The sequence below is a fragment of the Phoxinus phoxinus genome (assembly GCF_949152265.1).
Source record: "Phoxinus phoxinus genome assembly, chromosome: 14".
NCBI classification, from domain to species: domain Eukaryota; kingdom Metazoa; phylum Chordata; class Actinopteri; order Cypriniformes; family Leuciscidae; genus Phoxinus; species Phoxinus phoxinus.
In genome coordinates, this window is record NC_136889.1 from 17,533,484 (window position 1) to 17,558,853 (window position 25,370).

Sequence of the window (25,370 nt, forward strand, 5' to 3'; positions counted from 1 at the left end):
GTAAAAGGCTATATCATTGATCAACCAGTTCTCTAAAATAGCTCAGAGGTGCATCTCATGAAGCTTTATTTGGCAAGCATAGAGAGAGCACAACAGTGTTACACATTCGACAATGGAAAAACAAAAAGGAAAGAACCAGGGTCAACAGCCAGGAAGAATGACCTTACAATGGCAGTCGAATATAAAAGTATACAGTCGAATATTGGGAGAACAACAGTGTCCTCAATTATTTAAACATTTGTAGGCAGCACAGGTATGTCAGACAATGTTCACTATACTGTAATAGAGTATACTCAATGTAATGCTGTATAGTCCACTTGCATTTTGCAATAGAGTAAATATTCTTTATAGACACATAATGTCACTCAAACACACATACAATGTGTATATAGCCTGCCCTACTACATTATTGTATACTAGAGTAATGTGTAAATTGATACTGAAATATATACATTTTTAATCACTGTCATACTAGTTAATTAGCCATGTTTACACTTGAATATAATGACAGAGTAGCCAACACTCTTATATTGACAACACTAAGCATTCTTGTGTGTAAACAATGACACAAGGACTTGTCATTCTGAGATGGCACTGATATGTTCATTGACATAAATACTTACCTTTGAGAGATGAACAAAGGATTTTGAGCAAGGTACAGGCTTAGCAATACATCGTGTGGTTCGTACGAATTGTTTTGATGCACTTACTGATTAGCAAATCTTAAGGATGATAAAAAAAATAATAATAATAGGCTACCAAAGCGACGGAGAGAAACTGAGTGCAATAATCATACATCTCTTCAATGTTTATTGCGTGAAAATGTATATCTGTTTCACACAAAAAAGGGACTGTCCACAGTTGTGGCGCCTAATAAAGTTTTTTCAAAATGTAGTGAGTTTGTTTATCAAGGAGACAACAGAGGCAGAGGAGCTTGATGAAATATATGACAGGTAAACACCACTTATATGCATTTTTATTGTAAGTTCCAGTCAAGATGTAAATGTAAGCAATAAGTGTGCAAATATTTAATTGTGTGTATTTAGGATACACATGCTAGCGTTAGCAAGATACAATAGTATTTTATTAAAAGCCATTTTATACCAACAATTTTAAAAATGTAATTTGTAGCCTACTACAGAATGTTATTTAAAAAGAATGACGTGGTGAAAAATAATCATTATTATTCTGTGAATTCATTGTAATGGGGGGAATAAAGGACATCAGTGGAAATGCTACATAATCAAATAGGCCTAAAAGGTTGAGTAAAAAAATGCTCCTGCTGACTCCTTCATCCTCTTCTGTCACTGCTCATCTAATCCAATTGAGCTCTTAGCTGTAGTCTAAGAATAGTTGTTCAATTTGCAAAAAGTTTCGAAGACCCACAGACATCCGTTTCTTCTTAGTGATTAGACGTGAGTAGCCTAGTTTATCAGTAGCTAAATGCATTTTTGTATGGTTGTCCAATACTGCAGTATGCTGGAGCAGAGGCTGGGTCACATGTGGTAACAGAAGGTAAAGGAAACATGTAGTGATCCACTGGATTAAAGTGTGTGCACTGGGACTAAAGGCATCAGAGGGAGATCAGGACCTAATACACTGAATGCTAGAAGGTAAAAATCTGTTAATATTCCTAAAATGAAAGATCACACTTAGTAGGTTTAATCAGTGTGATTTAAAAAGTTGTATGTTAGATTAACAACATATTCTGTTTGTAATTGATTAATGCTGCTTCCATGACATGGTTGTGCTGAGCTGTAATGTATAGCCTATCTAAGACTTTTTATTTAGCCAGGGAAGGCCTTGAACCTCTCGATCAGTGAGTAGTGAGTATACACAATGCAAAAAGAAGGATAAAGAAAATTCACTCTTACTTTCCTTATATAACGGTCAAGTTCATTTATTTAACCACTGGTCCCGTCAGTCAGTATGTGGCTCAAAGACTATGTTGTTTATTGGTATATCCTCAAATTTGATATTGCAGTGAAAATTGTGTCTTGTCCATAAGAATTTAAAAATTAAAACCTGCTAAGAGATAATAATGGAACAACGTAAAATGAAAAAACTTTGCGACTCATGCTGATGTAATTATATTATAAACTTGACAGATGATTTTATTATAAAATGTAGTTTGATCATCTTCTCAGTTGTTTAAAATATTAAATTATCAAGAAGTTATCAAAGTTTGATGAAATGTTGTTAAATTTACCCAATAAAAGATGATACATTTTTACATGATTTGTTACATTTAATTAACCCATAGCAGATTTTGACTCATATAATTGCTATGTTTATTTAAGTTTATTTAAGTTTATTTAAGCATGTGTATGCTTAAACTAAGACAAAATTAAGCATTCTATTTCTGAAAGGCCACAAAAAGAAACGCAAGGCTTCCTGTAATGTTCAGACATACACATCTGCAGGTCCTGCTTAACCTTCTTTGGAGTTCAAGCTCATTATAGCAGGGGTAGGCTATGTTTTGTTTGTGTGTGTGTGTCTAACCTAAATTTGTAGTTCTGTCTTATCTGACTTGTTGAGGCAGTGAACAACACCAGGTTAATAATAAATGGGTAAATAGCCAATTTTTCGATTATTGCATGTAGTATGTTTTAGTGAGTTTTTTATTGTTTTATCTTTTTTAACAAAGGTGTTGAGTCAGCCTGTTAACAGAGGTTATGTAATTAAATAGATTGTGTAATGTCTGTATTGGCTCCTAGACCCGATCTAGTTCAACAACAACAACAACAGACTGAACATAAGGTTTTAAAAATATACTACAATCATTAATTTTTGCCTCTTATTTAAATTTATTTTATATATTTAAATGTATTATAGAAATAAAAATTTAAATAGTTTCATTTTTCAAATAGTTCTTCAAATTACTTGCCGTATACACAATACATTGCTAAATATATCTGTGAGACATCTGTGAGAATTCTGCCGCAGTAATTACAGGAATATCATTATTTATTAGAGCTTCCATTAATTTGACAGTGTAACATTTTACCTGGACCTTTACCTGGAGTAAAAGTGGTTGCAAAAAAAAAAAGTCATTATATGCTTACAGCCTTGATGGCTGATGTTGGTGACATTTCTTGGCACATTTACTTTAGCAGTCACCTGGCTAGGCTATTGTCCAGGTCCTGGCATCTTCTTATGGACATCTTCTTATGTCCCACTTCTCGTGCCAGATTACTGTAATCCTTAACTTTTCTTTCTTTTCAGTGCATTGGCTTGTGGTAACCTTAATCACAGTTTTCTATTAACAACATTGAAAATAGTGTGACGTGATTAAGAGTGAAAAAGTATATGCAATGTGAAAATGTGTAGTAGAGGATTAGATTTTGTTCATTTGGGAAGTTAATTGACTATTGCTAGCACTTCTCATGCTTCATAGATGAATTGCTAGTTAAATTCCTTATTTGTAAATGATTCTGGATAATTTGCTAAACTAATAAATGATTGTATCATTGCTTGAAAAAAGTATGGAGACATCAGCTGAGAGACATGATTGCGATTATTATTTTAAATAATGAATTATGCTTAATAACATCAGGACTGTGCTTAGAAAGTCAGTACTGTCTTTTTTTTTCATGATACATCAGCAAAATGAAACACCTAAAGACCAGCTAAATTAATGAAAAAGTCACTATACTATTGGTTTATTAAATTATCTTCCTCATATACCAAAAAGATAGTGAGGTTAATTTCATTGGTGCTCTAGCAAGCTATTTAGATGTTTGTACTTCTGAACACAAAATTAAAAAGTTGTATATACTAACTGGGTCATTCTTTTGAGAAGTGCATATTATTGATTAGTTTTAGGGATGTTGCCATGGCAATGGCATGCACTTGATATGAAATGTCTCCCCCTGCCTTCTGTCTTGTGTAGTTACAGTGAGACACACTGGATCAATGAAAAGACCTCAGGAAACTCTGTATTGTTTAGTATTGTAGCAGGTGAAAAAAAATATAGAAGTAGATGTGAATTATAATTACAGTATATAAACAGGTATTTCATATAGGGGGGAAAATGGCTAAAATCTTTAAGCATAACTTGTGTAAAGGATTTAAAATCTGTATGTTTGTAGCTTGCTGTTCTCCAAAAAGGATCTGAAAAGATGTCCAACCTACAGTGATTATGCAAAACAATTGGCACATTGTCGCCTAAGCTTGTTCTTTTGATAGTTGGAATGAAGTCAGCAAAAGATAAAAATAGATCATTGTTGACAGATTTACACATCACATATTATAAATATGTATATTACACAATATTGTTATGAAACATTGGTGATGAGAGCAGAGTCCCTGCTGATCACTTTGTTTAGGCTCCATCCTCTTCTTTCAACAGATTTCTCCCCTCCTCCATCAGCCATTTAGCTTGTGTCTCTCCTTCTCAGGTATCTGTCTCGCGACTCTGCAGGATGAGCAGCACATTTGTGACCCTCGCAGAGGTGCTGGAAGCCAGAGGAGGACCGCTGGAAGAGGACGAGGTTTGGTCCCTCCTGCTAGGCTCGGCTGAATCACTCGTAGACCTGTCTTACAAAGGTAAAATGTTGACCTTGCAGTTAGTGATTTTTTTTTTCCTGCTGGTAAAGAGTGCAGTCCATGCAAAATTAAATGAATGTGGGTCTGTTTTTCTAGGTCACAATATCTGCAACATTATAACTCCTGCATCACTGCTCTTGTCTGCGACTGGGACACTGGCGTTCAAGAACTGTGCGATGACAGATGAGGTTTGTGCCTTCACAGCCCCAGAGATGCTGCAAGGCCGTGCCATTTCCACCAAACTAGCCATGGAGAAGGTCAGTTTCATTCAGCGACATCAGTAGGTTGTTGAACTGCTAAATCTGATTTCAACCCTCTACGGACACACTGGCAATATAAATTGCATTGGCTTGTACATAACATTTACTAGCTAATATACATTTCAAATCAAATCAGCTTCTCATCACAAAATGACAGATTTTTTACGGATGTATATTAATATACACTGATGCTCTGTTCACGCCTTCTTAAATGAGCTCTTTCCTGTCAGGTCGTGGGAAGGCGCCCTAAAGCCACCATAGGACATGACACGCAGTGAAAATGTATCTGCTAAACTTACTCTTGTATATGAATATGAATGACTTTGGCTTAATTCAATCACTCACAAGTGGAATGTTGCACTTAATTTATTAGCCAATAGGTAACGACAGACATTATTTATTTAGTCACAACTCTCAGTTTCTTTTAGATCTCACTCGTGTGAGGGACACCCATCCTGAAATGCAAAAGGCATCTATCTTTTATAAACACCCAATGTATACACTCGGAAAAGAATTAATATTATAAATCTAAAATTAGTTTATCTTAAATTACATTATTATTATTTTTCCTCACTATAGTAATGTACTGTTAAATGTATTGTTTATCTTTTGTTTATTTTATTTTATCTTATTTATTTACAGTACTGTACAAAAGTCTTAGGCATGTTAGTATTTTCACCCCAAAAAATGGTTTTAAGCCAGTTATTTATAGTGTGTCAGTATGAAATAACAGTTTACATTTCAAACATTCCTTTTGCCATTAACTGTAATAATCCAGTGAGATCTTTGTATGCACAAGGAGTCTAACAACAGCCGGTATGATCCACACGGAGATCTGATCTCACCATCATCAAGTCGGCCTGCGATTACATGAAGAAACAGGAAGAAACCTGGAAATGGAATGTTTGGAAATGGAAACTGATATTTCCTATTTCCTACTGACACGCTACAGTAAAAGATATAAATAACTGGCTTAAAAGCTTTTTCGTATGTGTGAAAATACTAAAGCGCCCCTAGACTTTTGCACAATAATGAATATGAATCAACATTTTTATTTATTTATTTTAATCTATTTGATTTTTTACTTATTTATTTTAATCTTGTTATTTATTTATCGTTACATTTTACAGTTTTTCTTTAGACTTTTCCACAGACCCCCTTGCGATGCCCCTGGGGGTCCCCGGATCCCAGTTTGGAAATCCTGACCTAGCGTGAAATTTAGTCGAAATGTAGAGGGTTGGATTTATTTTACAAAAGTGCTCTTTTTTTATTGTTGTACTTAAGTTTAATGCTCACAGAAGGTATACTGACGATTTGGGTGTCGTTTCTTCCAGATAATCGTGTATTCTCTTGGTATGACTCTGTATTGGTCAGTTGATTATCATCTCCCTCAAAACCAGGTCAGTTTCACAGAAATCCGAGTAAGAAATAAGAAAGTAAAGACTGTATAAGAGATTATAAGTAACCATATAAGAATAAGAATGAACAAATACCATTGAAGAATAAGCTAGCTACATTAAACTTTCATCACCTTTACTTTCCATCTGAAAATATTGTGGAAATGTGTTTTCTTTTTGTTTAGCCCATTCAGCTAAGTGACTCTCTGAATTGCCTTCTCCTGAGCATGTGTGAGGACATGGCCCATCGACGAGCCAACCTGAACTCCATCTTGGAGCTGTGTGAATCGCACCACAAAGCGTCTCTCTTGCCTCCTCCTAACAAAGTCATCAAACAGCTGGTAGAGGATGTCTTCCAAGACTCTGTGAGTAAAAAAATAAAATAAAATAAAAATTGATACCTGAAAACCTTCTCAGTTGATCAATTTATAAAATTGGTAGCCAAGGAGTTCATGAGATCTTCATTTCCAGGTGGATCGAGCTGCTTTAACTGAAAATGTTGTGCAGTTGAGTGGGAAAAGTCAGATGATCAGAGAAAAACTTCATGGTAAGAATAACCTGTTGTCCTCTTATAGTTGTGTAAATACTGTAAAAAATGTAGTCAAATAAGCAGAGGTGGAAAGTCCAGGTTCAGAAAGTAAAAGTCCTCCTCAGTATTTTGTTCCAATCACCTGGATCTGCTAATTAGCACAGTTTTTCAGCCAGGAGATAGAACTAATTAGTGAAATCAGCTGACTGAGTTCATGGGTGGAATAAACATATGGCAGGACTTTTACTTTCTGACCCCTGGACTTTCCACCTCTGCAAATAAGTAATAGTAATTTTAATAATAATAACGGATTGTATTTTGTAATATTTAGGGGCCAAGCACCAAAGGTGCGCAGGCAACTATTGTATCCGTTAGTGTTGTTGTTGTTCTTCTTCTTCTTCAGCTCTTGAAGTCTATAGCAGCCCATAGAACGTATGGTAAAAAGTTGTGAAATTTGGCACACATATAGAAGACAGTCCAAGCATTAACCATATCAATTTTGGAGTCTCTAACTCAATCCCTCTAGTGCCACCAACTGTCCAAATTTTTACTTACATTTATGCTAATAACTTTTGAACCGTAAGGGCTAGAAACACAATTATTTTTGTTACTGAAAAATTTCCGCCATTTTGAATTTTCCACAAAAGTGTCATCGGCACCACCAATTTTGATAAATTTTGCCTATTGTATTGAAACTGTTCTTGATAGATTCCTTGGATCATGCGAAAAACTAGGTTTTAAAAAAAAATCTAAATGGTGGACAGGAAGTTTAGCTGGCTATGACAAAATTGGAATCTATGTTGCTCCGATTTTCACACAAATGTAATCAAGTTATCCTCAGACCTTGCTGACAAACTCTAAAAAATCTCACCAAACACTGACAACACCATATCAATTTGGTGTCAGTGCCACCTACTGGTCAAAAGTAATAATAAGCAATTATGTCACATTACAAGTGATTGTATTGATGGTCTCAACACCATTTTGCTTAAAACCATCTCCAAATGTCTTTACTTATTTTTCAGTTGGTCTGATGCTTGCTCCCTTGATTTATAGCCCATCATTCTGCCTCTGTGGTGATTGGCCCCTTACTTTTGATACATATTCAAATGAGTTTATGTAGCAGGTATTTATAGACTGTGGTGGACGAAGTACACAAATCAAGGACACAAGTAAAAGTACAGATACCCTATTAAAATATTACTCCTGTAAAAGGAATGTAATGAAGTAAAAGTAAAACTTTCCCAAAATAAAAATACTCTAGTAAAGTACAGATACTTGAAAATGTATTTAAGTACAGTAACAAAGTAGAAATACTTTTACACCACTGTTTATAGAAGTTTTATCGTGTCATGTTACAATCTTTGCACGTCAGATCCTTTGCATAACAGGTCTAAGTGGGTGTTGATGCCACACATTTCACTTAAAACCTGTCCTTAACAAACCTTTTCATTGGTTAATCCAGACATAGTTGGATTATAATGTTTATCCTAAAAATTAAACCAGTTAAACCCTGCAGGTTTGACGAACGTGCGTAAGAAAGCACCATTGCACCAATAAAATAGTGTCCACAATTGGATTAACAGTTTAACCTAAACCTGAACATGGGATTACAAAAGGTTGTAATCAGGCTCAAAGCATTGATGCTTCAATGCAAACCTATAAGCATAGTGCTCATATGCTTGGCGGCTTTCCAAAGCTCTTACTTGTGCAACCATGTGCAGTATAAACTGCCGTGTGTATACAATGAGTGCACAGTGTACATTGTGACGGTAGTGATCATGTCTCTGTTGAGCAGGTAAGCGTGGACCATATCCTGGTTATTCAGAGGCGAATGGAGCTACAGGAGAGACTCGCAGACTTTCTCTGGACTCTGAGCTAAAGCAAGGTGAGCTCATACACTACTTTTCAAAAGCTTGTTTTCGGTAAGATTTTTTTATGTTTTTTTATATGTCTTTATACTCACCAGTGCTACATTTATTTGATCAAAAGTATAGCAATATTGTTACAATTTAAAATAACTGTTTTCTACTTTTTATATATTTTAAAATATTTGTATTCCTGTGATGGCAAAGCTGAATTTTCAGCATCATTACTTCAGTCTTCAGTGTCACATGATCCTTCAGAAATCCTTCTAATATGCTGATTTAGTGCTAAAGAAACATTTCTTATTATTTATCTAAAAAAATTGGTAACATTATGAATGTCTTTACTGTCACTTTCAATCAATTTAATGCATTCTTGCTTAAATATATTGATTTCTTACTGACCCCCAATTTTTTAACATCAATTTGTCAGATATTTAGATGTTTATTAAAACTACTGTTGCTGTTGAAAATTGCATGTCAGTTTGTTAAATTGTGTATCTTGTATTTTTATTTTATTTTAATTTTTTTGCCGAGCATTTAGTCATACAGTAGCCTACTTATTTTTAGTATTCAGCCTAGCTGATGTCTTTTTTTTTCAGAAATTTCCCATCAACAGAAAACCTGGTCTCTCAGAAGTAGACCTAGTCAGACCGCATCCAATCAGGGCTCAAACAGGTTGGTAGTCTTGTTTTGCACTTTAAAATGAGCTATTAGTGCTGGTTAATGTCAGTCTTCTTTGATACTTTGGTATCCCAGATCTCCACTGGGGCTTCACCACAGACGAAGCACAAGTTGTTGGCTGTCCCGGAGTACATGCCTCAACAAGAGTGAAGCCCGACCTTCTAGTCCCTGTATTACTTTTAGTGAGTCTGCAGGCAGCCTCTCCCAAAGGAAAGCTAAGGTAATGCACTTAACTATAATATACGTACATGTATGTGCTGTACTATAATATGAATGCTGCATCTTATGCTAATTTAATAGTTGATAATTTTCTGTTTCCATGTTTTAATTGTAGAGTCTTGGACCTGAATTTACCAGGATGATTGATGAACCTCAAATAGTTTTAGAGCTGCCAGGATCTTTAGTGGTAAACTCTGTTTCCGTATTTTTGGATACATGTATAATGAACTTAATTTTTAAGTGTTCAGGACTTTTGTTCAGTTTTACTGCATTCTAAGGTTGCAGAGTTTGTTTCTCTGTATATTTATTGTCTTCTCCCTTTCTCTTTCGATCGATACAGTCAAAGAAAGGCAAGTCAGGCTTGTCTCAAAGGGAAGTTAACGTGATCATGCCAAATGAACAGTGTGTGGCAGTGAAATGTGACATCAAGTCCCGCGGGAGAGATGTATTCGACATGGTTGTGGCACACGCTAATCTTGTGGAACACTTTTACTTTGGCCTTGCTTTCATTGACGGTAATGCTGTCTTGTGTGTGTCGTTAATGACTGAAAGAGAATCATGTCCGTATATTATCCACACTTTGAGCTGTCTTGCAAAAGTGAATAATTAAATTTTTCTCATTTAGATGGTGAATATTTCTTTTTGGACCCTGAGACAAAAATCTCAAAGGTTGCCCCAGATTACTGGAAGAAAGTGGCTTCTGCAACATTTACCCTTTTTCTCCGTGTCAAATTTTTCCCTGATGACATCTCCTACATATTGTATATCTTTTTTTACTGTTTACATATACAGTACATCATATTTAGATGGTCTGTTTAAAGACCCCTTGATAACAGGCTTTTATCTATGTCTGTTAGGTTTGGAGTCACCCGTGTTGTAGTGTACTCCACAAATAAACTTTATACACTACCTTTTAAAAGTTTGGGGTCATTGAGATTTTGTTGTTGTTGAAAGAAATGTATACTTTTTAATTTAGCAAGGATGCATTAAATTGCAATTGAATCAAATGCAGCCTTGGTGAGCAGAAGAGACTTCTTTCAAAATATTTACAAAAATCTTACTGACCTCTAATTTTTTAACACATTTAAAGAAGTCTTTCAGGAAAGAAAACTGCAGTTCTCAAGTCATGGGGCCTTTAATGACCATTATTCCTAATTGTTTGCAATGAAGTCTTCTCCTTTTTATTCTAATGCTCACTGTTTGTTTTTGTCTTTTCATTTTAAAAGGCATAGACTTACACGACACCAATACTATCTCCAGCTGAGGCGGGATGTTCTGGAGGACAGAGTATACTGTAATGAGGAGACTGCATTGTTTCTTGCTGCTCTCGCACTGCAGGCTGAGTTTGGAGATTATATGCCTGAAGTGAGTCAGATCTTAATGAGCATTTTAATTTTCAACTGACCTAACTAGACAGTATTTTGAGAAATCAATCAAATCATCTTTTTCAGGTTTATGGGAAGAACTATTTCCAGACAGAACAGTACATCTCTAAGAGAGTCACAGAGAAAGTGGCCTTGCCCTGTTTAAGAGAGGAGTTGCCAAGGTTACATGCCAATAATGCCCAGATGCTTCCAGAGGAGGCTGAGATGGAGTTCTTAAAGGTTCTTTCTTTTGGCCTTCAGTCTAAAACGACTCTTCTAAAGCTTATAAAACTTAACAATAAAACAAATGAACTCTCAGATCAATATCATTTTACTTTTCTTCCAATATTTGGATGTTGGATTGTAGTTTTCAATACCACATGTGTCTTTCATACCTTTATAGATTGCACAGCAGCTTCCAGAGTACGGTGTGCTGCTTCACAGAGTAGCCCGTGAAAGGAAACCTATTATTGGAGAGCTGGTTTTGGGAATTTGTGCCAAAGGTATTCTGGTATATGAAGTCAAGAACAACTCTCGGATGTTAAGCCGCATATTTCATTGGACAGAGACAGATAGTCTGTCAACAAGTGTGAGTTTACGGCTGTTATTTGTGTGGCTTATATTGCTTGTTTAGCTCTTTTTTTTTTGTAACTTAATTTAGTCCAGTAACATGCTATTTCAAGTTAAAACACCTACACGATGTTTTGTGTGAAGGTTTTAATCACGTTCTGTTATTCCTGCCATAGAGACGAAAATTTACCATTGAGTGCAGCCCGAGTGGGAAGAAGCACTCTTTTGTGACGGAGAGCTCAAAGATCGCACAGTACCTCCTGAACCTCTGCTCAGCCCAGCACAAGTTTCACAGTGAGATGACCTCTCGTCAGCTGACCTACTGTTTAGCCTCAGGTGTGTAGAATCATTTGTGTATACAGTGTCATTTGAAGAGTCTGACACCACTAGCGAAAATGCTGCTATTTTGCATTCTTTTCATACAAATAGAATTTTAATACACTTTTATCATTACAAATTATGTTTATCTTTTCCAAAGAGCATGTTATGCTTCAATGTAATCAGATTTTAGTTTTTTTGTTTAAAGTTGTTTTATCTTTTTGCATAAAGAAATAAAGTTACAACCGTTTGTTAGTTTTTTAGGATCATAAATAACCTGAATTTATTGGACTTGACAGGTAGTTAATTGTTTCTCTTATCTCTCATTCTAGATGACAACGTAGCAAAATATACATCAATATGTCGTGCTCGACACGATCAGATAAAGAGGCTGTCTTGCTCGGAGATCGTGCTCAATAATATTGGTTTGAATGTGTTACCAAATGACTCCATTAGCAAGTCTTGCGATGACCTGTCAGCTAAAATCGGAGTTCGGATTCAACAACAGAACGAAGTAAATTACATTCCTGAACCAAGAGCTCCAAGTGAACTGAAAGACCAGAACCAAAGCAGCAGGTGTGTCCATGGATCTGCTCTGCACATCATTCAAATCCTAATGCAAAACCAAATATGTATTGAAGGCCTATTGTGTTGACCTTTCCTCCTTGCAGCCCACCAGACGCTTTCAGTCCTCCAATCTATCGCATCATGTCCAATGTCTCTTTGCAAAAGCAGGACTCAGAGGTTCATTCCACCACCTCGTCTATAAGAGGTTAACAGTGAAACTCTAAAGTTCTTCATGACTAATATCATCTAATGGGAACTGATTATAAACATTTCGACTTAATAACACCCTAAACATTAAAAACAACAGTTATTCTCAACCTAACATGATATGAGAAATGGGTATTTCAACTAAATATATATATTTTTTTCTCAGTGGACACACCAACAAGAACAACCCCAGAGAGAGAAATGATCTGTGTTACGTTAAAGAAGGATCCCAAACTTGGCTTCGGTGAGTAAAAATGAGCAAGCATCTTTTGTATAACATGAAGCGCTTGCTGTAAACCTGCTCCAAAACACTGATGTATCACTGTTGTTCCAAAGGTTTTGTAATAGTCGGGGAGGACAACACAGGGAAGTTAGATCTTGGAATTTTCATTGCATCCATCGTTCCGGACGGGCCAGCTGATAAGGACGGCAGAATCAGACCAGGTAAAGTCCTGACCCTCTTCCCTTATTTATGCCAAAAGAAACAATGAAAGAAGCTGATAGTCTTTTTCTTTTCTGTTTAGGTGGTCGGCTGATCTCTCTGAATAAAATCAGTCTAGAGGGGGTGACGTTTAATATAGCTGCTGCCATACTGCAGAACAGCCCGGACGAAGTGGAGCTCATAGTGTCCCAACCCAAACGTACGTCTTCATAACATGAGATTCTATATCTATCTTTATACTATTTCACTAAAGGTGAAGTGCGTAATTTTTCAATATGAAAAAATATATTCTCTTATGCCAGCTTAACTCTTTCCCCGCCATTGACGGAATTGTCCGGGTTTCCGTGTTGTCACTGTTATGCGGTAGGGGGCGCTATTACACATCTTCTGAAAGAGTACTGAATCTCCTGATTAAAACACATGCAAAGAAGATGCAGAAACAAGCGATATCATATGTAATTATATGCATATGTAAAATAACGTGATCACCAACATTAAACAGCATATATCCCAAAACTGCCTAATGTTACTGAATAAAATGTCGACCCAGGACAAGGTATAGGACTGTGCAAGCATTAGGGGTGTTGATGGTCCCGATCAACTCCATCTATGTTTTGATCATCTTCCTGAATCCCATCCAGACGTAGTCTTTGACAAAAACACACTTTCAAAATGTTGCTTTTTTTATTAAGCTTACCCACATTCAAGTGTAAATAAAAAAAAAGAATGCATGTAGCTAGAATAAAGCGTTTATTATAATTTTTTTATGTTCTTTCTTTTGATATATTGCATGTTCAGATATTCACACAAATAAATATCCTGGGGGCCAGGAAAATTGTGTAAAAAATTATCAAAAATGCTGACTGTGGCTGACAACTTTTTTAAAAGTAATTAATATGCTGAGACAACTATTAGTAAGCCATTACTGTATATTTTTATTTTTCAATTACATTTGATGAAATACATTTCTCACTTTACCTTTAAAAGGAAGAAAACTGACAAAGTTAACCACTGTCTGGTCAAACGTTTTCATTTTTTTGTTTATGTTTAGAGGATCTTCGAGACAGTAAGTCTTCACTGGCTGCAAGTAATTTAGGGATGATGCTGGAAAAAGGATTTGGCTCCCAAAGCACCCTGAGTGCAGAGTACAGGCCTGTGATGGAGGAGCTGGAAGAGACTCTCTCCAACATCATGGCTCCTAAAATGGGCAAAATGCTGCACATACCTGTGGTGCGGATTCTGGATATTCAGGTGTGATTTATAGTGATGCAGCTTGTCCACTTTATCAAAAAAACATCTGACACGAAACAATACCGATTTTAACCAAATTACTTTTTATTTGTTCATCCTATGCAGGATGGGATGTCTAATAATTCTTCTAGCTTCAGCTTGAAGCCAGGTGAAGAAATCTACATGGAGCTCAGAAAGATCAACGGCAGCTTGGGAATCAGTGTTGCTGTGAGTTTTTACTCTGTGTGGCATTCATTTCAATTCTTGAATCTTAAAACATGGATGATGATACTATTATTTAATGATTTTTTAGGGGGGAATCAACACTAATGTACATCATGGAGGAATTTACATCAAAAGTGTGATGCCAGGAGGAGCGGCAGATCAAGATGGAAGAATACAGATAGGTTAATATCCATCATTACCAAAGATAAAACATTATAAATATCCTGAATGACTCTTTTGTTAAAATAATGTTTTAAATATCTCATTTTTGTAAGATGAAGGTCGGTATGATTATAGAAGTCTCTTGTGCTCCCCAAGGCTGCATTTATTAGATGAAAAATACAGTAAAACAGTAATATTGCAAATATATTTTAATATATGTATGTATAGATATATCCTTTGATGGCAAAGCTGAATTTTCAGCAGCCATTAGTCCAGTCTTCAGTGTCCCATGATCCTTAAGAAATCATTCTAATATGCTGATTTGGTCCTTAAAAAACATTTCTTATTATTATCAATGTTGAAAACAGTTGTGCTGCTTCATATTTTTTAGGGATTTTTTTATGAATAGATATCTAAAAAGAACATCATGCATTTAAACAGAAATCATTTGTAACATTATAAATGTTTTAATTTATAAATATACAGTTTTTAATTAATGCATTTACTGACACTTTTTATCGGTAGTGGTATATGTGTTCCAGTTTTTTAGTGTATTCTATGCATATTTGTCATATTTGTCATCCTTGACGATGTACAAAAATGACTCAGATGTTCCTAACATGCTAATGAGCATGAACATGCAAGTCCTTACTGGTTGTGATGCATGATTGGTGTTGACAGCTCAATGATGTGTTGTGTGTGTGTGACAGGTGACAGGCTGTTAGAGGTGGACGGCTGTAACCTGCGTTCCGTCACACACAGGCAGGCAGTGGAGTGCCTAAAGAGAACGGGAGAGGTACTGACATGTTTGCTTAACTTCTGAGCGGTACAATCACAATCGTTTATGTAGTTAGCTGTTGCATATGATTGAGCCTACAGTATAAGTCTAGTGCTCATGATTCGGAAGTGATGTAAGACCGTTTTTACTGAGAGTATATGATGGTATTTATTATTATTTTGAATTAGCTTTTATTTTGATAATTTTTTTTAAATAATTGTGTGATTTTGTCATTTTAATAGTTTTTGTTTTTTTCTGTAAATTTCTGTTTAGCTTCAATTTATTTGAATTTCAGTGTTAGTAATTTTAGAACTTATTTGTTTTTTTAATTTAAGTTTTTCAATTTAAGTTTTTCATCTAATATTTATTTTATTTTTTCAGCTTTAATTAACATGCCATGTGAGTCAGTTCAGTTTATTGTAGCAAAGCACTTGCATTTTTTCAAACTGTTAAAGAGCAGTCACTTTCGTTTAATCTTAGCCGTTATATTGAGAAGTAACAGCCGTAGATGTGAACTCTAGCACAAGGACGAGACAGAGGTCACAATATGTCTGAAGGGCCTTTGGCCCTTTCTTCAGCATGTCAGTTGCTTTAGGACAATAGCACCAGCAACCCTTGTGTCTTAAGGGTTCTCAGACTGCACAAAAGAGAGATCTAAAGTGACACATGGTTGTGAAAGCATATGTGTTGGTCTTTATTTTTGTCTGGGCTAATATGATTTTCTGGGGTATGACGCTGAGCTGTGTGTCGTCATACTGACCCACTATAACACTTAAGCTGACCACTCTTCAGCCACATGCACTGGTTAGGTAACAGGTCTTGTGCTAAGCAAACTGATGACATGGGCATGTTCACCGTAGGCGTGCAGCTGATGGGTCAACCATTGTCTTTAACTGTAAAATAACAAGACATGTTGCTTTAATGAGTGTTATTTTAAGGTGGTGAGCCTGGTTCTTGAACGAGAGCCTCCGGTGGTGTTGGACACTTTCAGTTCTTCATCCAGGTTGGACAGACAGAAATCTCCTTCACATCTCAGTGTTCAGAGCGCACCCACCCCCCTGAGGAGAGATGTGACCATGGAAACACCCTTGTCTGTCAGGGCCAAGGACTTCAGATTTGTGTCAGATGGTGAGATGGGGATCAGAGAGGGGGAGAGAACACTGCAAAACATTTCAACTGAATCTGACAGCGACCCTGTGCTAGCTGCCAGACCCAAAGACCCAGCCAAATTTAGATCTTGTCCAGGGGAACATTGGTTACTTTTTTTGGACTGGCATATGTTTTTCATCAAGCCTTAATGTTAGAGTCACCTTTATATGGAGAATTTAGTTTCTTTTCAAGGAACAACACCCAAAAAAATAAAAATAATTTTAATTAGGAGTTTACTGAGGCTAAAGTTGTAGCTAATAGTTAATAGTGATAATTGGACTCTAATCTAAAGTGTGATCAAATTTCTTTCTTCTGTGGGACACAAAAGGGGAATTTTTGAAGAGTACCTTGAACACTATTTATAACGAATTTTTATAAAAGTAAATAAGTTCTGGGGCTGTCAAACTTTAAAAAGATGCAAAAGCACCATAAATGTAGTCAGTTTGACTACGTTTTGAATCTTCTGATGTCACATCACAAAATTACTAAAGCTTAAACTAAATTTGAATTGAAACTGAAAATATAAAAATAAAAGCAAATTCTAATTACCGATATTATTATATACTATAATACTGTAAAAATAATACTAAAATAACAATGCATTGTGTGACAGTCCTCATTTATTTTCATTATATTAAAGAGTGGCAAGCATATACTGTAATTCTCACAGAGGAAAGTAAGTCATATGTGTTTGGAACCTCATGAGTGTGTAAAATAATTACAGAAATTTTCATTTTGGATGAACTCTCCCTTAAACTGTTCACTGGTTTTTGTGTGTGTGAGTCTGAACCCAATATTAATGACAAATTGAGAGATTTCCGCTCTTTCTTTGTTGCAGATAACATCCGGGAGGTAACGCTTCGGAAGAGCCTCAGTGGCCTGGGGTTCAGCTTCCTCGTGTCTGAGCTGGGTCCTGATGAGGGCAGCATGGTGCATATTAAGAGCATTTCTTCTGGTCTGCCTGCAGGGGACTGTGGGCTTTTGAAGGAGGGAGACATAATCCTGGCTGTCAATGGAGAACCCGTTAGAGGCTTATCCTATGAGGTAAAGGATGCATTATTTATATCCAGCATTCCAAGACACATCAAAGCACTGTGAGAGACATTTAGCTCTTAAAGATTTCGGATCATATTTATGTATCTATAATGTATAACTGTAGCATAATAAAAGTCGGATTCATGACCAGAGCCGGACAGTAACGGAGTACATTTACTTGAGTACAGTACTTAAGTACAATTTTGAGGGATCTGTACTTTACTCGAGTATAATTTTTGGGGAGTACTCATGACTTTACTCAAGTACATTTGAGAGTCAAATATTGTACTCAGTACTCACGATTATGGATATAAATGTAGTGGAGTAAAGAGTACCCGTTACTTTGATTGGGACAGCCTATCAGCAATCACCTTTCAGGTTCAGGTTCAGAGGTGTGTCAGAACATTGCTATATTGCCTTCTTTGCTGGTTTAGGTTTATTGATTTGATTGATGAAAAAACAGAGAAACTCACATGTACACACATTTGTTAGCTGAATTTTCTTTTCTGATATTACACATTAATGTAAGCTGAGCATTTTCTTTGATGTTCTTGAGTATGCGGTGTGTTTAACACAGTCAGGTTCAAATGTGGGTGCAAAAAATCCATTAAAACTCTAGCAGAGGTTTGCCAGAGCATTGCCATTGTGGGCAAGTGTGAAATGTTAAATAAAGCAACATGGTGAAAATGATGAAAATGACTTGATTTTACTTTCAATTCCTTTTACATTATCCAAAGTATTAACAAAAAATTTTCATAACTCCATGTAGGACGTTTCTGTACAGAAATGTAAGCACTGTGGCAGTAGTAATGCAATATTTAGAAAATGTACTCTTGATACTCAAGTACTTTCAAAAACAAGTACTTCAGTACTTTTACTTGAGTAGACATCTGACTGTAGTACTTTTACTTGTACTTGAGTAAAATTTAGCAGGGGGTATCTGTACTTTTACTCAAGTAATGAAGCTGTGTACTCTGTCCGCCTCTGTTCATGACAACATAATGTGTATGTGTGGCCAAGAAACACAATTAGTTTCTAAAACTTGTCACATGTAACAGTTCAGCCTTTAATCCACCTTTATTCAGCTTTATTCAGTTTAATACAAAATACTGAACAACTGTGATACATTAATGCATCAAGAGGTTAATCAATCCTTTTCTAAATAAATAAAAATGAATAAGGATGGATTAAATTACTTAAAAGTGACATTACAAACATTTCTAATGTTACACAAGATTTATATTTCAATCAAATGCTGTTCTTTTGAACTTTCTAATCATCAAAATATCCTTTAAAAAATAAACAATATTAAGCAACACAATGGTTTTCAACAATGATAATAATAAGAAATGTTTATTGAACAGCAAATCAGCATATTTGAATGATTTCTGAAGGATCATGTGACACTGAAGACTGGAGTAAGGATGCTAAAAATTCAGCTTTGCCATCACAGGAATAAATTACATTTTAGAAAACGGTTATTTTAAAATGTAATAATATTTAACAATATTACTGTTTTTACTGTATTTTCGATCAAAAAAATGCAGCCTTGATGATCATAAGAAACTTCTCTCAAAAAAATAAAAAACATTCTTCCCAACCCCAAACTTTTTATGTCTTTTTATGTATGTCTTTCTATCACCGCAGGAAGTTCAGCATCTCCTCCAAAAATCTCCATCTGAGATCAGACTGTCAATCTACAGACCCTCACAGGAGGAACACAGAGATATTGACACCTCTCTGGTAACATCCTATTTCTACACACATTGTTGTGAACAACTCTAAATTTGACATGTTAATTTTCAAACTCAAATCCTTTTTTGACAGGGTGCTGACACATTTCCAGCCCGTGCACTGAGATCCAGGTCTCTAGACATGCAGGGGAGGTCTTTTACCCCAGACTTCAGTGAACTCCTCAAGAGGCGGGCAATAGAGATGAGTCTAAAGAAAGAAGTTGCCCCTGAGCAAACCCAGGAGATCCCCTTGACCCAACAGAGGCAAGACAGTGAGATGGTGGATAGGACTATATCAACCCCTCCACCCCTACCTTCACGTCCATCCTCAAGTGAAGCTAGAGAATTAAAACCTCATGCCATAGTGAGGGAGGAGCATGAGATCAAAACTCCACCCCCAACACCAAGAACTGTTAAAGTGACAACAGCCAACACAGCACCAACTCCAGCAGCCCCTGAGACTGCATTTACAGCCCATCAGCAAGAGTCAAAAGATGATGTCGTCTTAAAAAGCAACCATGTCTCAGCTTGTACCAGGTAAACGCCTGTTTATTTCTATGTGATACGATGTATAAAATTATCAATATGATGCTAATATTAAATATAAATGTGTTGAATCAAATTTTCTTTTTTAGAATTAAGAGCTTGAGAGCGTTTAAAGAGTACGTTTAAAAAAAGTCTCTTCTGCTCATCAAGTCTGCGTTTATTTGATCAAAAATACAGTCAAAACTGTAATTTTGCTAAATGTTATTACAATTCAAAGTAACCATTGTTTATTTTAATATACATAAAATGTAAATTATTCCTGTGATGGCCAAGCTGATTTTTTTCAGTTTCACATGATCCTTCAGAAATCATTGTAATATGCTAATTTAGTGCTTAAGAAACATTTCTTATTATTATCAATGTTAAAAACTGCTGTGCTGCTTAATATTTTTGTGGAAACAATGAGATATTTTTTGATCAATAGAAAAAGAACAGCATTTATTTGAAATAGATGTAAATTGTAATATTATAAATATCTTTACTGTCACTTTTTGTCAATTAAATGCATCCTTGTTGGATTAAAGTATAAAGTATACAAAATCATAATTCATTCAACTACGCTGGGGATGTGACCAGATGGGACTTGATATGTTTCCAGTGAAATTCTATTTTTTATGTCAACACTGAACACAACAATGCTACACATTGCAACATAATGTTTAATATGCAGCTTTATGGAGTGGGCTTTTTGACCAATGAGGTCAATGGGTGGGGCTACCTAGTACAAATAAATAAAAATCAACAAAATGCTGTGTCAACTGTCACATGTGGTTTACAGTTGCGACAAAACTGGGGATGTTTCTTCATTGCTTAATTCAAGACAATGTTCATGAAAAGCTAAAATATGACCTAAATATTTTGCCACAAACAAACATTAACTTCCTGTTACGGTATCTGTTCACAGTCACACAACTGAAGGTGTGGAAGAGAGCATGACAAGTTTCACAGCTAATGGGCTGACTGTTATAGCTGATGAAGAATATTTGACCATCACCACCATGGCACCCTCTCCCCCAACCAGAAGCACCAGTGCTTTCTCCAGTGAACCGCCCGCTCCACCAGCACTTTCTCTAGCATTGCTAAGCACACCTCCATCCTACCAGCAAGCAACTCAAGCAGCCTCCCCAGCAGAACCTCCTGCCCAGCTCAGCGCCCCCTCAGTCAGCAACAACAACGGCTGGGATGATGATGAAGATGATGATGACGAAGATCCCAGAAGGGTGAAGTCTGATTGCATTTGCCTATTCATAGTTTTCAGTCACATGGCTGGCGCTGAGACTTGGAGGGCAAAACATCAATAGAACTGCAGCACAGGCCTGTCAATTTACCATGAATATTTAGATCACCTCTCAAAAAAGGGAAACATATAAGTATGTCAACAAAATGTAAACAAAGTTTTGGGCACTTGTGACTCATTTGCAGCACTTGCTGCAGTATTTCAATCACTAAAAACAGCGAGACATTCTCAAGTGCTTGATGTGAAAAACACTTAATCTGTCTTAATGTATTTAAACAGTGATATCAAAAGATCAAATTCAGTATACTCCTTATTTATGATACATACTATATACAGATGAACCCAGAATATATGGTAAGGTACCGTATATAAATATATATATATATGTATTTATTGAATATAAGATATATATTGAAATTGGTCTATTAATATCACTGTTGTTTTGCCCTCCAATTTGGCATTCCTATCCGGGTGTCATTGTCACATGAAAACTGTGAATTGACGAACTCCATAGATCGGCAGTGCTGGTTAATGCTCCAAAACTCTGGAATTCTATTTATATTTAATTTATTCAAATCCTCAGACATTTTTGGAATAGTTTTTTCTTTTTTATATTTACTTCCTATATATTTACTTTACTTTTTTATGTTTTTTTATATTTTGTATTTATAAAATAAAGCACTACAGTATATAAAATAAAGTTTTTTATTATCATTATCATCATCATCATTATAATGTAATGCTGGTCTAGCTGGTGGAGTAGCCTTCTCATATGTTCTGTCTTGTTTTAGGACGTGATGAAGGAGTTTGAACTGACTGTCTCTCTGACCAAATCGTGGTGTGGCAGCTTTGGTTTTACAATAACCAGGAGTAAACTGGACAATTGCTATTATGTCCAGGATGTCCTGGATAATCCGGCCAAAGCAGATGGCAGACTGAGGGCAGGAGACAGACTTGTCATGGTACAGCTTTTCTCACAATTAGAAACACAATCACAGTTGTGACTATCTCTTTCTGAAGATTTGATTTGATTGTCAGTGGTGCACAATTGCAACTTACAATGAACCGTTCCAGCTCCTGTGTTAAGACTGAATTGGCATTATCAATTTGTTAGGTGAACGGTCACAATGTGACCAACGTGGCAGATGACGTGGCAATTGGCATCCTCAGGTGCTCATCCAAAAGACTGCACATGGTGCTGGGGAGAGCTGTGCAAAATCTACTGCCTCCACCACCTCCTGACACCCTCCAGGACATTGTCATACCCAAGACTCCATCTGGACAACTGGGTGAGGAAATACTTGATAGTAGGGGAAACTAGGGTAACATCATATCATAAAATCATAAAAGTGATAGTTTTAGTAACAGTAACCTTCTGACTTTTTGTATTCAATTCAAAATGATGATACTTTTGCATTTGTCTGTGCAGGTATTAAGCTAACAGGGGGCATTGGAAGCAAGTGGCAGGGAATTTATGTCCAGGAGGTGGTGCCAAGCTCCCCTGCTAGTGAAGAGGGCAGCATCCAGCCCAATGACAAGATTGTTTACATATGTGGGAAGTGCACCCTGGGAATGACACTGGAGGATGCGGTTAAAGTGTGTGAAAGCGCCCCACGCAAAGTCAGATTCAAAGCCATGAGGTGAGATTGATTAAGTAAAAACATTAATTATATGAAGTGTACACTGTAAAAAAATATATCATCAATAAGTTGACAACATATATGCAACTTTTTTATAAGCTATACAAGATTCAACTAATTTTTTTTAAGTTAGTTTAATGTAATTTAAGTTGAAATGACTTAAACATCCATGTTGATTGTTCTTAAAAATTTAAGGCAGCAACTTTTTTTGTGTACGTTTCTTCATTTTTTTAATTAAATGTTTTTTTCTCTTTGTTTCAGAGATGATCAACCAGTGATACCAATGGATAAATGGAATGGTACATTTGAGCTGATCTTCTTGAATTATAGCAATAATTGTTGGAATCATAATCTATGCAGAATATGAGGATATAATTAAGTTGAATGTTTATTTCTTCACTTTGAGAGTGTGTTTGTTGGTATTATTTAGTCATATATGGAGTTACATAGAGACTTTAACCTTCCCATGGGCGAAGTAACTGCTCTGGCTGTCAGTGGGGTGTGCTTTCTTTCGCTCTGGGCGTGTGAAGGCTCCGGCTGGGCTGCAGAGGGCAGTCATGATCGACGTGTTTCAGTCTAGTCTGAAGTGACAGATATGAGGTGGAGAGCTGCTCCAGTGGAGGTCCAGAGCAGCCCAGGCCTTCACTGCACGCTTCACTGGACACTGCCACATTTTGAGCGAAGTGTCAACTCTTATTAGAGTGCTTTACACTGTGTCAGCCCTGAATAACATTTGATTCACTTAATTTCTATGTCATTTTGAACTTTCACTCTATTATCATTTATTGATATGGGCACCAGAATTAATACAAAAAGTATTAGATTAAAAGCTATTCATACTATGTTATAAACAAAAAAATTAACAAATAACTAGATTTTCTCAAGAAAATGTTATTAGTGCTTAACTGATGCTAGGTTGTTGTTGTAAAATATGATGTAGATTTTCTCACAAATGTAATATGAAGCAAACTCTGATTTCTGGAGTAGCATATTTAAAACAAAAAACATCCGTTTATCCCTTACCTTATCCCTTTTCTCTTCTTCAGGTATGTTTGAATGGAAGAAGGAGAAAAAAGCCAGCCCTCGCCTCGAAGAGTTTGTGTCACCTGACGTGGAGGCAGCTGCTACGGATGGTAAAGCCTTTGGTTTCCCGTGTCTCTGTTGTCTGGGAGTTGTGGCATTAGATCTGTGCTGACAGACATGGCATGTCTTGCTCAGAGGGCAGCGGGGGCAGGATTAATTATTAGCGAGGGACATGGCCTCCTCTGGCCGATCAAAGTGCGCTTTCTTGTGTCTGACGAATAAAGGCCAGCTGATCTGGTGGGCATCCGGGTTGCTAGGAGACCGCTAGCCAGGAGGTCCGAAAGAGCTTGAAAAGGCTAGCACAGTTTACCTACCGTAGCACAGAGCGGGTCATCGACGCATCTCCCCCTGAAATGGCAGCAGAGGAGGGGGACGTTTGTGAGTTTGGGAATTGGTTGAAATCGCTGTGCACTTGGTTTCCTCACTTGGGTTGATTTTGTCTTTATTTCTGATTAACTCTGATTAACTTTGCCATTTGTTTAATGAGTTTGATGTGCCATTCAGTGTGAATTATCCTGCTCAGTTAAAGAAATGTATCTAAAACTTCTTACATTTTTCTGACACAAAATCTCTCTTGTTTCTGGTACAGTTAAACCTGTCGCTGACAGTGGCGTGCAATTCAGGAAGAGGCTGTCCGTCACATCGGAGCAGGAGGTAATTTTCCCTCTGCCTTGTTTTAGGCTGATGACATAGGCTGTAACATGACTCTTGCTTTGTCATCTCTCTATGTCATTCAACTCTAAATATCTTTGTAATCATCATCATCAGGTAGATATATAGTTCATCATTAATAATATTACAATATTCAAGCATCAATCATTTAAACCTTTCCTAGAAAATGGTTGTACATGTAGATGCTTGTTCAGGCAAGACTTGCACGTCTGGACCTGTCTAAGTACTTTACTTCATATAGCAAATGATACAATTCTTCATATAGCATTCTTCATATAGCAAAAGGTGATATTTAATAATTTACTATACACAACACAGTAAATATGTCAGCAATTGTGAACACAGTAAATGCTTCGACACATTAAATGCCTCTATTGCTTATGTGAATACAGCATACAATGTAATAATAGGAATAAATTACATTTTAAAAGGTATTAAAATAGAAAAAATAATATAATCATATGACAATATTACCATTTTTGATCAAATAAATCCAACCCTCTTTCAAAAACATTAAAAATCGTTTTAATTCGACTCCAATCTTTTGATCGAAAGTGTAGATGTACTGAACGTTGATCCATTTGATCTAAGCAAATGGCTCAATTTCATTACTTGAAAAACGACAGTGTGGACAGTAATGATTGGATTTAAAAAGCCAGGTTGGATTTGTGTGCCATGTTGAAGGGATATTTCACCCAAAAATTTAAATTATGCCATCATTTACTCACCCTCAAGTTGTTCCAAAACTGTATGAATTTCTTTATTCTGTTGAAAACAAAAGAAGATATTTTGAAAAATGTTGGTAACCAGACAGTTGACGGTAGCCATTGACTTCCATGGTAGGGGGAAAACAATACTATGGAAGTCAATGGTTACCGTCAACTGTCTGGTTCACCCTTGTTCCTCTCTT

General features: G+C 36.2%; 1 protein-coding gene and 1 long non-coding RNA gene across 5 annotated transcripts in view; one reads left to right on the forward strand and one right to left on the reverse strand.

The window, feature by feature from the left end:
• Window positions 1-901: 901 nt before the first annotated feature.
• ptpn20 (protein tyrosine phosphatase non-receptor type 20) overlaps window positions 902-25,370 on the forward strand; it is a 35,120-nt gene continuing 10,651 nt past the window's right edge. For 2 of the 4 annotated variants that reach the window (XR_013800348.1, XM_079636390.1), the window contains exons 1-37: window positions 902-953; window positions 1,476-1,613; window positions 4,401-4,548; window positions 4,645-4,805; window positions 6,143-6,208; window positions 6,391-6,570; window positions 6,677-6,752; window positions 8,533-8,622; window positions 9,202-9,277; window positions 9,359-9,503; window positions 9,618-9,689; window positions 9,843-10,017; window positions 10,128-10,263; window positions 10,729-10,867; window positions 10,954-11,106; window positions 11,270-11,455; window positions 11,613-11,772; window positions 12,087-12,330; window positions 12,426-12,526; window positions 12,695-12,772; window positions 12,865-12,972; window positions 13,053-13,169; window positions 14,022-14,221; window positions 14,327-14,428; window positions 14,514-14,607; window positions 15,298-15,383; window positions 16,304-16,493; window positions 17,353-17,558; window positions 19,197-19,292; window positions 19,377-19,819; window positions 20,733-21,048; window positions 21,857-22,027; window positions 22,180-22,354; window positions 22,495-22,705; window positions 22,967-23,004; window positions 23,752-23,838; window positions 24,378-24,442. Coding sequence is in view for 3 of the 4 variants with exons in the window: in XM_079636390.1 (XP_079492516.1) it covers window positions 4,425-4,548; window positions 4,645-4,805; window positions 6,143-6,208; window positions 6,391-6,570; window positions 6,677-6,752; window positions 8,533-8,622; window positions 9,202-9,277; window positions 9,359-9,503; window positions 9,618-9,689; window positions 9,843-10,017; window positions 10,128-10,263; window positions 10,729-10,867; window positions 10,954-11,106; window positions 11,270-11,455; window positions 11,613-11,772; window positions 12,087-12,330; window positions 12,426-12,526; window positions 12,695-12,772; window positions 12,865-12,972; window positions 13,053-13,169; window positions 14,022-14,221; window positions 14,327-14,428; window positions 14,514-14,607; window positions 15,298-15,383; window positions 16,304-16,493; window positions 17,353-17,558; window positions 19,197-19,292; window positions 19,377-19,819; window positions 20,733-21,048; window positions 21,857-22,027; window positions 22,180-22,354; window positions 22,495-22,705; window positions 22,967-23,004; window positions 23,752-23,838; window positions 24,378-24,442 (5,067 nt within the window). In the remaining variant the exon portion in view is untranslated. Of the gene's footprint in view, window positions 954-1,415; window positions 1,614-4,400; window positions 4,549-4,644; window positions 4,806-6,142; window positions 6,209-6,390; window positions 6,571-6,676; window positions 6,753-8,532; window positions 8,623-9,201; window positions 9,278-9,358; window positions 9,504-9,617; window positions 9,690-9,842; window positions 10,018-10,127; window positions 10,264-10,728; window positions 10,868-10,953; window positions 11,107-11,269; window positions 11,456-11,612; window positions 11,773-12,086; window positions 12,331-12,425; window positions 12,527-12,694; window positions 12,773-12,864; window positions 12,973-13,052; window positions 13,170-14,021; window positions 14,222-14,326; window positions 14,429-14,513; window positions 14,608-15,297; window positions 15,384-16,303; window positions 16,494-17,352; window positions 17,559-19,196; window positions 19,293-19,376; window positions 19,820-20,732; window positions 21,049-21,856; window positions 22,028-22,179; window positions 22,355-22,494; window positions 22,706-22,966; window positions 23,005-23,751; window positions 23,839-24,377; window positions 24,443-25,370 lie in introns of those variants that run through there. The other 2 variants (XM_079636392.1, XM_079636391.1) reach the window with 2 other exon arrangements.
• Window positions 17,415-25,324, reverse strand: LOC307011075. The gene is made up of 3 exons (XR_013800349.1): window positions 25,189-25,324; window positions 23,729-24,136; window positions 17,415-17,551 (listed from the first exon to the last, which is right to left on the reverse strand). It is a non-coding gene; the product is annotated as an uncharacterized lncRNA (long non-coding RNA).